At 40.7% G+C, this 11,876-nt stretch overlaps 1 protein-coding gene across 2 annotated transcripts; it reads left to right on the forward strand.

Annotated features, from left to right (window-relative positions):
• The first annotated feature begins 2,638 nt into the window (after nucleotides 1-2,638).
• lrit2 (leucine-rich repeat, immunoglobulin-like and transmembrane domains 2) lies at nucleotides 2,639-6,792 on the forward strand. 2 transcript variants are annotated; one of them, XM_034682168.1, is made up of 4 exons: nucleotides 2,639-2,961; nucleotides 3,195-3,985; nucleotides 5,164-5,909; nucleotides 6,168-6,792. In XM_034682168.1, the coding sequence occupies exons 1-4, from the start codon at nucleotides 2,852-2,854 to the stop codon at nucleotides 6,192-6,194; spliced, it is 1,674 nt and encodes a 557-aa protein (XP_034538059.1). In that variant the 5' UTR covers nucleotides 2,639-2,851; the 3' UTR covers nucleotides 6,195-6,792. The 2 variants fall into 2 exon arrangements, with proteins under 2 accessions (XP_034538059.1, XP_034538058.1); XM_034682167.1 differs by having other exon boundaries at nucleotides 5,164-6,792.
• The last annotated feature ends 5,084 nt before the right edge of the window (nucleotides 6,793-11,876 follow it).

The following is an 11,876-nucleotide window of genomic DNA, read 5'->3' on the forward strand; positions in this document are numbered from 1 at the left end:
CGTTTGTTTCAGACTTAAATCTGCCCATCGCTGATCTCACGTAGTGTCGCCAAATCTTGAGTTGTGGCTGATAGGACCTTGTATTTATTAGAATGAATAGCTGTGAATATACAGGCTTTTATGGATGCTTATTTATGAGCAGGGGCAAGTGTCTATAGGTTTTCCAGGCCCCCTTGAAATCTGATTTGCCACCCCTAATGCCACCCATGTTGAAATCAACAGCTGCAAGTTTCTTTACATTTTAATATAGAACATTTTCTTCTCTTCATACTTTACATTGTGATAATATGCTCCACAATCTTTACCCTAAGGCGGTTACATAGGAGATGAATCAATCCATCAAAAATTGTAAGCAAACTCTTTTACACTAACTTTCAAAAATACATTTCTTTGCAATTATTCGGTAACATTGACAAACATCCTTTTAAATCCTTGAAGAATGAAGCAGAGAATATGAAAAAGTTGCCTTTTTTATTTTTTAACCTTCATGTTAAAGAATTATCCACATTAATAAAACGTATGTATCATACTTAAATATTAATATTATTTGTGGAGACAGAAAGGGTTAATAAGTGCTATTCATTTATTCTTGCATGCACACACTTCATGCCCCCCCTGCATAAGTCAGTGCCCCAGTGTGGCCACCCTAGTGCAAACAGTCTGGACACACCCCTCCAGAATTTTGTGAAAACCACTGAATACGCAACCCTTTTCACAACCCCAATTACCAAAAAAAAAAAACCTTTGGAGGCTGTTTAAAATCTTGATATAACACATTGTCATGGTTTGCAAATCATTTAAACACAATATTTAATTGAAAATGCTATTTTCATTATACATTTGATGCCAGCAACACATCTTAAAACAGATGAGACAAGGACATGTTGACCATTCTTTTGCATCACCTCTTTTTCTAACAACACTGTTTAAAAGTTTGGAGACCGAGGAGAAAGTTTTTGAAGTTTTGGAAAGTGAAAAGTTGTCCCATTCTTGCCTGATTTAGCATTTCAGCTCCTCAACAGTTCAGGTTTCCTTTGTCCTATAATGCATGACAAATATTTTCATTGGGTAAGAGGTCAGGACTGCAGGCAGGCAAGTTCAGCACCCGGACTCTTCAACTATGGAGCCATGCTGCTGTAATGCATGCAGAATGTGGTTTGGCATTGTCTCCACAGAAAAATGCTTTGTCTGGTTGGCAGCATATGTTGCTCCAAAACCTGCTGTGTTCAGCAGTATTGGTGCCTTCGCAGATGCGTAAGCTACCCATGCCATGGGCACTTATGCATCCCCATACCATCTCAGATGATGGCTTTTGAACTGTGCTCTGATAACAAGCCAGATGGTCCCTCTAGAGCAGAGGATGCAGCGACCATGATTTCCAAATAGAATGTCAAATTTTGATTCACCAGACAACAGGACAGTTTTCCACTTTACCTCAGCCCATTTTAAATGGACCCAGAGAGGTCATATTCAGTAGGTTCCTCACACACAGACCATCAGTGATTTATATATTGTTATCTGTACACGTTGCTGAGGAGGAGACTATGTAATGAGAGGTCAAGAAGGTGACCAGGAAGCAAAAGGCTGCCTCTGGTTTCAATCACAGCTCTCTGAGTTTGTTTACTGATGCGGTCACCTTAAACTCTGTGTAGGCAATAAACACCATGCTGAATCTTCACTCTGGGTCAGTTGCGCAGACTCTGTCTTGCTTATCAGATCACTTTGCCAGCTGGACGCATTGCAAAGGTCACTGAAGGCCTAAATAAGTGTACCAAGACAAACTGTTGTTGTTTGAATCCTTCATTTTTAGATTGCTACCAAATAATGCAGCAAGGAAATGTGTTCATGGAGTGAATTTAAGCCCATGCAGGGAATTCCACTACAGAGTCATGTCTATTTTTAATGCCAAAAGATCATGCCCATCCAATATTGGATTTTGGTCCTTGTCCCTTTTGTACATATATTTCTCCAGATTCTCTGAATCTTCTAATGACATTATGAACTGCAGATGATTAAATCTCCATTATTTTTTCAATTTTTTTTTGCTGAGCCATAGAATTCTGAAGCTGTACTATAACTATACTGTATGCTGTATTACCTGTTACAAATCATCCATCAATTTTGAAATGCATATATATTTTCCATAAAATAACATAATTTTTCTGTGTGAACATTTGATATGTGTTTTTGTACTATGTTCAATGAAATACTATGCTGAAATCATTAGCAAACCTTCAAATTATTTTATTTTAATCAACATTTTACAACATTTTAGAAATTGGGTTTCTACAAGGGTTGTGCTCTACACCAGCTTCATTAATGAAGAATCATTTACTATTTGCTTGCCAACCCCTTATCTGCATTGTAACCAAATAGAAAGAGGAACACACAAGTAAGAGGGATTTTACACTTACTGGCTAGCCAAACACGTGTTTGGTTTAATGGCTTGTACAAACTGGATGAGGCATCAGTTTTTATAAATGACATTAGATGCTACCTGATAAAGATCAATTCATCAGAAAGGTCAGTAAATCAGCTGTCAACCTAAAATGCCTGCTAAGTTTTCAAGCTTATGAATGATGAATGAGCATTGTTATTTATTTTAGTATTTTAATAAGAGATCAAGTAATCAGAGAGTTTTACCTGTTTAAACCTTTATTGGGTCAGACCCACTGACACAGTCGGTGTGAGGTTAATCGCGCCTGTCCCTCCCAATAATCAGACGCCACTTGTTCAATGTGCCCTGCTGAACGTCAGGGATTAAGCTTAATAAGCCTCCACCGTCTGCCACAGGTGGTAGCATATGTCTTAGCACGAATGTAGTCCTTAACCTCAGGTATTTTCGCGGACTATGGACATACTTTGTTGCCTGCTGGTTATAGCTGTGTTGATCGTTCAGTCGTATGAAACTTTTGCTCAATGTTTACGCGGTTGTAGCTGTGTAGAAGACCGTCATGGAAGGTAAGAACTGAATCCTTAAACCGAGTCACAGGTATTTTTAACCTGTGTAACTGTGTCAGTGGAATTAAAGACATACGGTGAAGCCTTTAAGAAAACTGTTTAGCTTTGAGTAAATAAAAGATAAGGATAAAGAGGTAGTTTGAGGTCCGGGTCTAATTTGTAGTTCAAGTTAATTGCATTTATGAAGCAATCAGTTACCAAATGTCCACTTAAACTCTTCCTTTTGGTCACAGGTCGCTTGTTTGTATGGAGGAGAGCGCGTTTGGGGCCATACCAGAGAACCTTCCAGATGATATGACCAAGATCCGAATCGAAAAATCTCACTTCACTGAAATACCCAGAGGAGCTTTCTCAAAAACACCCGCCTTAGAGAACTTGTGGTTGAACTTTAATGACATTACAGTGATAAACTCAAAGGGCCTCGAAGGTTTGAGCAACTTAACCGAGCTGCGTCTGCAGGGGAACAAACTGCGTTCAGTACCATGGACAGCGTTCGAGGACACACCGGCCCTCAAGATACTGGACTTGAAGCACAACCAGCTGGACGTCCTGCCGGAACATGCGTTAAAATATCTGCCGGGTCTGACATACTTAGACTTGTCTTTCAATCGACTCACGGTCATATCCAAGGAGGTCTTCCAAAACTGGCCTCTGTATCAAAAACTGCAGAGCATGGAGGAGCGGGAGGCGAGCGTTTCAGGCCCGAACGTCGTCCTGGCGCTCCACGACAACGCCTGGCTCTGCGACTGCCGGCTGAAGGGCTTCGTGGAATTCATCAGGTCTCTAAGCCCCCCGATTATTCTGATGAACTCCTACTTGACCTGCTCAGGGCCGGACTTTAGGGCGGGAAAGTTCTTCCACGAGGTCGAGCTGCAGGCGTGCGTAAAACCCATCGTGTCCACTGTGTCCGAAAACATCAGCCTGCCCCTGGGAGCAAACGTCACCCTACGCTGCCTCGCAAAGGCCCGGCCGGACCCGACGGTGTGGTGGACATATGGTCTGAAGATAATCAGAGGATTTCATGGTAAGAGTGTGATACACACAGCGTGTGATATAGGATGATATCTTAGTTAATTAGATACTTAAACGCATAGTTTAATCTGTAACCCCTCTTTAAGATTAGAGTCAATCTGCATATTGGCCCACAACACCATCAGTGTTGATTAAGAGTGTTGGAGGGTAAAGTGTATGGACCTTATGGTATGAGCCGTGTTGATGCTGGGAAATGTTGTAAACATATGCTCAACACTTAAGCCTTTACTGGGATACTCCCTGCAGATCATGACTGCAAGTATCATTCAGCCATTAACTAACGCAGACACTGTAGTGTCCCTTTATTGCTGCGAAAATCAGCTCTACAGCTGCAAACAATCATCTCTAATTATTGTATGAAAAAGAAGCAGAGGGAGGTAGAGTAACTGTAACTCAAGTAACAGTGCTTTATACTGACAACTAGGCTGCAAAAGAAGAAATAAATCATTTTATTAAAATAACAAGGAACAGCTAAATCTACAGCAGACTTCTCATGAGACAAAAATGTATGAACTGCTGAACTATGGTTTTATACTGATAAATAATTAATGGACACTTACACTTCAGTTGCAAGAGATTTAGGTGTACAAATATTTTGGTTGCCAGGTTGGTAAAAATCACCTTAATGGTGCAACCAATATCAAAATTACCAAAAACTGATACAAGCCTTCAGTGTGTAGCGTTAAAGAATTTCGGAATCTTTGTTGAGTCAGCAGCAGAAAAGATGGAGATTGTTGAAATGATAAAGTGTTATGAAGACATCAATCCAGCACTTAAGATATATGTATAGTGCATCTCTGATAAATGCATGTTGTTCTGCAAACCAAGATCAGATATAAAATGCTTCTGATGAAGGAGCATTTACCACATTTACTGCACAGCAGTATTGACCTGCAAGGCACAGCAGTGGCTTTATGGATGTAGTGCAAATTTCAAAGCCTAAGCATTACCATTGCACAATTTGTTTTATAATTTGTTTGATATTTCAATAGTTGTTTGTTGCTGGCCAACATTTGATATCTGTAACAAACCTTTTATTTTCTTATGTGGTGTTTTTTGTTTGGTCATAAGAAAAAAATGTCATTGGATAATTTGGAAATTAAGCTATTCTGTTTTTTAAGCCTGCGTGTCCCTTTAAATTCAACTTTGAAATCTGTGTTTTTCTCTCAGAGTCTGAGGAGAGAGTGGATGAAGACACCATCAGATCTCTGTTAGTAATCCCCTCCCTGCATGCAGCAGACCGCGGCGTCTACACCTGCACTGCTGTCAACTTTATTGGGAACTCCTCAGTCAGCATCCAGTTAGACGTGCGCTCTCCTGGCGGCTCCCAGTCTGCCCTTCTGCCAGGCGTCCCTGCTCCATCCTCTGCTCAGGATGAAAACGTCTACATTGACATCCGCATTGCTAAACAGACAGTGCGTGGTATCTCCATCGAGTGGTTTGCTGCCCTGGACCACCCAACTGAGACCTGGTTTACCATCCACTTTGGCCGTGTGGAGGTTGATAAGAAAGAAATGATTTACATAGGACCAGGGATCCACTCTTACTCCGTCTCTGATCTGATTCCTGCCACCAAATATGAAATCTGTGTCACCCTCAAGAACCAGACACCACGTCCCGGCCAGTGTATAGTGTTTGTGACAGGAAGTGACATCACAGAGATGGAACAGAGGGAGAAGCTGATTCACATAGTGGTGATAGTTTTAGCCATGGTGCTGGCTGTACCTATAGGTATGTACGCCTGCACAACAGACACTAAGTTCGCCTGCCTGGAGGTGATCATGCAGACCTGGAAGAACCGGCGGAGAGACAGCGGCCCAACAGGGATTGAGCGGGAGCGACAGGGCACCTTCGACAGCCTGCAGGCAGCCAGCGACGAGGGCCTGGTCAATAAAGATTCCTCTGAGGACAGGAAGGTGAGAAGGAGGTCAGATGACAGACCACATAAAGGCAAAGCTGATCAGAGCAGAATCACAGCTGAACTGTATTGAATATTCTTTAAATCAACAACAAAGGAAATCATCAAACTGATCTTGTAATGAAGCAATCACTCTGTGATTCTTTTGGAAATCAGACTAGATAAAACATATCTGTGTGTTTATATAACCTTTATATTGAGAACAATGTCATCATTTCCTGCCTTGGTTTTAATCTCATCTCTTCCTCTGTTCTAGGCCGAGGAGTTTGTTGCAAAGATGTGAATGATGACCGTTATGTCAAGAGTGTAATTCAAGGATTTGCACCACTGTAGAGAATGTGCTGCAGTCGGTTTCTGTATGACATTTCTCTCTTTATCATCATGTGTGATCATGCAATGAGTTTCATATACTAATATCTGCTGTGTATGAAGCTTTTCGATCCATCTAAATGAAGGAATTCTCTCAATTACTTCTGAAAATTACATTTTTTTTAAGTATTTCAGTAGAATATCCATAGTTCATCTCCTGTTTGTTATTCTGTGTTAGTGATTTAACACTGTTTTATATATTTAAATGTGTGCTTATTCATCAGACCATTCATTGTTCTGTATCTTTTGGCTCAACATTTGGAACATCTTTTATCAGTCAATGTAACACAATTGGCGAAAAGGAAAATCTTAATAACCAGACGCTGAGTTTGTAAGATATTATGTCTGTAGTCATGTCGTTATTAAAAATAGTTTAACAAGGTTAAACTGGTAAATATTAAGCTGTATAAATACATGATGTATATGTTGTTAAGATATATTGAGATGATGTATTGCTCTTCAAAAACGCAAGAAGATGTAACATGTATCAGTGTATTTAAGTGAACATGCATGTTGTGGAATTTTTCAAATACAGTTTCCATTAAAAATAACTTTGTGAATTGTTTTTCTTTCATAATGCGTACAAATGCTCTAAAATTAAATGAACGTCTTGTCTCATTAATCTGGTAAATAATCACCAGATAACACACGCATCACTTTGATTTGAACTGATGTGTTATTTAAATGTTTCATGGGAATCCATAATTTACATGTTAATTTTTGATGATAGAATTAGGCCAAATTAAAGGACCAGTCTGCCGTTTTTCTAGCCTGTCTTAAATCAACAGTTGGGTATCCATATGAACTCTAAAACGTGTTTCACTTGTTGGATTAACCCATCTTCTTCATACTGGGGCAGCTGTGGCTTAGTGGTAGAGTGGGTCGTCTCGATTGGAAGGTCGGTGGTTCAATCCCAGCTTCCGCAGTCACAAACTGAAGTGTCCTAAGCAAGACACTGAGCCCAAAATTGCTCCCTCTGCCATTAGTGTATGAATGTGGTGTGATCATAGGTTGTATAAAATATGGCCGTAGTATCCGTCACGTCACCCAACTGTTCCTGAGAGCTGTTTTGAAGCCAATCGACAGCGGCAGCCATATTGGAAATGCAGAACTCAACCAGGCAGAGTGCGACGTAGTGTGAGCCTCCTAGCCAACAGCTATGTGTTCCCGACCGGGAGTCACGTGAGTCATGTCCTTATTTGGGCAACAAATCGAATCTTAATATCTTCTGAACCGTCACGTTAGAAAAAAATTCACCTCCCGTACAGTGTGTGCCAATAGAGAGATTAGCTTTGTAGGGCCAAGCCATTTTTTTAACCAGGCTGTAAACATGTTTATTTCTGCTGCAAAGATCGTCTTTTTCCCATTCATGTCTATATGGTTTCCGGTGTTTCTGCAGCCAGCCTCAAATGGATTCTCGATGGATTGTATCTTATAACACTTCCGCATGGGCTTCAACGTTTGAGACCGGAGGTTGCCGCTTGGGTGTGATTGGGTGAATGTGACATGTAGTGTAAAAGCGCTTTGCGTGGTCAGAAGATTAGATGTGTGTTGCTGAAGTACAGTTCATTTAACATTTACTGTCCATGAAGAAATTTATTTTTAATGCTTTTTAGTATAAGTGAAGAAAGATCCACAGGCCTTGTATTGCACTGTTCAGGTTATAACCAAAAATCTCATGAGAATGGGTCCTCTAATGAGCGTTATGAAAAAGGCTGATTAAAACAAGCAGGATCTTCACTAATGATTTAAGACAGGCATGGAAAATGATAAACCTTTCCTATAAATGGCTTCAAACAATCCCCATATACCTTACAAACTTCATCTGAACTGCTTTCATACATCGTACACACATGCTACAGACAGAACCCAGAAAACTTGAGAGGATTGAATGCTATTGATTCTAATGAGCCTCTATTTCCTGGAAAACTGATTGAAATGAAAGTGACTGAAGTCATTTGATGAAGTGGTGTCTTTACATGAACTGTGGAGTTTCATGTACATTTGTTTAATCCTCCTTGCGTCACTGTACACGTACGTCACAGCTCCCTGTTTACCACTTCTGCACACACAGCACAGGGCAGCATCACGCATGATCTGTGCTGACGGCTCAGACAGATGGCACAACGGATATCTTTCAGCCAATGGCATTGTTCATTTGACATAATACCCAAACACTGGCATCCTCTCTAGTATCCCCTACTGCCGTCACTTATTACCAGATCACACGAGCCCCCTCCTCCTCTATCCATCCATCCATTCATCCACCCATCCATCCATCTCCTGTGATGCAAGAAGATCAGTTCATCTCTGTTGGGGCCCCGCTTCTGTTGACCTGAGATCAGGGTTTTAAACGGCTGCCAGAGATTGGCAGCTCTCATTTTCTGCAGCACAGACACATCTGCTTTCTCTCTTGTTTAGATGTGTTTATATGATTTGCAGGAGGCAGATTGATGCCGTCTCATCACTGTGTTTTTCATCAGACGATGGGAATCTGTGAGCTCAATATCAGCAGAAAACAGCAATGAATTACATCTTTATTCAAGCTTATCTTATTTCCTCCCCTCTTTCATAGTGTATTATTTAAACACAGCACTATGTAACAGCAGATGATCCCCTGGGCTGCAAATTTGAAAGATTAGGACTAAACCATGTATACATAATCATTTATTTCCTTGTTTGTATTTCAATCAGCACATATTTCATTAACCGTTCACATTCCTTACTCCTTCAAACACGTATCTGTTTTTTAAACCTTGTGCATAGTTTTCTTTCATCCAAAGCATCATTGCTTTTTGCAACTTTTAACTCTGTAATCCTCTATCAAATAGCCCCATAATCCCGGCTGCCTCTTACATGGCATAATGCATGATCATTTGGGCTTCTCCTCATATTCCCTCATTTCATTTCAGAGCATTAACAGCTTGCAGCACAGAAAAGTTTTTGTTTTTATGTGTGTGACGATTTTTGACCTAAATTTTAGGCTCTGTTTCTTGAGAATCTCTGGGACTTGCTCTGACCTGAAACGTCATCTATATGTGTATAATCTGACTGAGTTCACAAGGCAGTTTTTACTTTGTCAAATGCAAAAAAAATAATCCCTGCAGTCCGCTGTGCGTCATCAGCATAACCTTGTAAAATGTGCCAGCTGAGGCTGCAGAAAGTTCGATGCCAGTCACACACATCTTGTCCGTCCAAACTAGATCAGGACAGATGGACTATTGGTTTCCAGCCAAGGGTGCAATATTGTACAAAGATGAACAAGTTGGTCCTTGGATTAGAGGGAGTGTAATCTGCAAATTTCATGTTTTATGTAACTCTGGAATAGTGTGCATGTTTTGTGGTGATGTCTACACAAATACCCAGTGAGTGGTTCAGTGTAACTTCATAATTGGGATCGCTCGCATTGAAAGTGGGGCCGAGGAGAGCAAAAGGTCTTGGATCAGGATGATATATTTGCAGAACATCTGGTGAAGTTCATCTAAAAATAACAGCAAAAGCACTTCTGTTATGCATGGCTGTCTACATACAAAAACATTGAAACTCTGATAGTATGCAGGGTCCTGTTTTTCTACTCCACTTTTATACCATGTTTGGACACACTGCTTTGTTCAAATTCTATTTTTTACAATAGCTTAACACATCATGCATCAAACAAAAGCTTCAGGAACAATATGATTCAGGCAAATCTCCCTTAAGGCCATAAAAGCTTCAGTTTGAGTTATTATCATTTGTTTGAGGATTTGGGAACACTGACCTTAAATCCCTATGTGCCCTCTCTTCCTTTCACCTTAAAGCTGAGGTGAAGCAGCTTCTCTTCTGTCTCCAGGTGGGGGCGGTGGTTTGTGTTTGTGTTCTCATTAAGGAGGTGTTGCTCTTAAGCCAGTGGAAACAAAGCTGTGTCTCTGAGTGGAGGCTTCAAGGCTCAAATCTTATCCTGGACAGTTGTCGCTGGTTGTGACCAGATGGGCCGTAATGTGTCAGCAGCTTCCTGAATGTCAGCAGAATCAACTGGGCAAATTAAATCCAAAGTAAGCAGTTCCATGCTATTAAATAGACACTGAAGTACGGAACACTCCTCTCTTACACAACTTAGGGTTACTTATGAGGTTCTTTGATGTTAAATAGTATCTTATTAGCTTGTACTCCAGTAGAAGAGTGTTGTCACAACAGCTCAGAGAACTTGTGCTTGACTTAGATACTGACTAAATTTATGCCATCACATTTTGGAGGGAGGAGAGAGGTCCAGAATTAATATATTTTTTAATTGTATCCTGTGATTTTTTTGTACCTTTCAGCACACCATAGTTAAACTGGTGCATCTTCTTGCTTCCTGTTGCCACTGTGGCGAAAAATGGCACCACTGTGCTTTTGAACGGCACATTTCATTTTGAAAACCTTCCAGTCAGCTCAGTTGACCAGTCAAAAGTAATGACCACTTTGTGTCAAACTGAACTGAAATATCACCAAAGTGCTTTGAGCTAACACCTACGAGCTAAGGATGCACGTGCAGGTAAACAGACTGTCAGCTGGAAACCACAAAGAGCACCATTCAGCAGCAGAACACAGTCTGAGTTTTGCATCTGAGGTTCTTTCCTCATTACTCCTTGCAGCTTTGTTCCACATGCTAAAATTTGGGGGCTTAAGGTTACATCTTGATCAGTGCAATAACAGAGCAGAGGGAGAGATTTTTGCAGCTAAACTACGACAAACCTTGGGGGGGTCGTTATGTGTTTGTATACACAGTTGAGTTCAAGCGGAAAACCTTGAGTAGCTTGCAGACGTTTCTCCATTTCTTTACAGTTAACTTACTTGTGTAATATTATCCATCTTAAAAACACTGGAAACCAAAGTCCTTCCTCTGTGAGCCACTCATGAGATTTAGTTTTGCTGTCTCTTCCTGGAGTTTGTCTTGAAGTGGGGAAAAGGAGTTAGGTGCGCTGCTCCTGCAGCTTGGAAACAGCTGGAGGAGGATTTGGCTCTGAGTAAACAGGTCTCTTTGAACATCGTTTTTAAAAGTAATTTTCTAATAAGACAGGACAGCTGAAGAAAGACAGGCGAGTGGAGAGTAGTGGGGGGTTTCACACAGCAAAGGGTTGTTGTCAGAGCAATGATGCCAAACCAGCGACAGCTGCAACAATGACTACAGCCTCTTTATGTGGATGTGCTAAGATTTAAAGATGTTTTTCCACCAGACAGCTTGAGGGAGATGCTTTGACAACTGACTTTCTGCTATGTGATTCAGGATATGTTGACCTGTGTTGTGATGTGTTGTATGACTATGATAAAATGAGCTGCTGCCTGTCTTTTCTGCCATGGCACCCTTGTAAAAGAGGGTTTTAATCTCAATGAGACTTTTCCTGATTAAATTGATTTTAAATAAATTAGATTAAAAAAAACCTCAACACGTGGTCTGACAACAAAAAATAATGCACATCCGCCAGGTGTTCTGAGCTCCATGTAAATATCACATCTGGTTCCATCACTTCAACATCACAACTGTTATAATATTTGAGGCCCCCTGTCGGTCATGGACGCTTTGAATTGTCTTTAGCACATTTTTAGTCAGTGCAATAATCTCAGTTCCTCCACCACA

This window comes from Notolabrus celidotus, chromosome 4 (assembly GCF_009762535.1).
Source record: "Notolabrus celidotus isolate fNotCel1 chromosome 4, fNotCel1.pri, whole genome shotgun sequence".
NCBI lineage: Eukaryota > Metazoa > Chordata > Actinopteri > Labriformes > Labridae > Notolabrus > Notolabrus celidotus.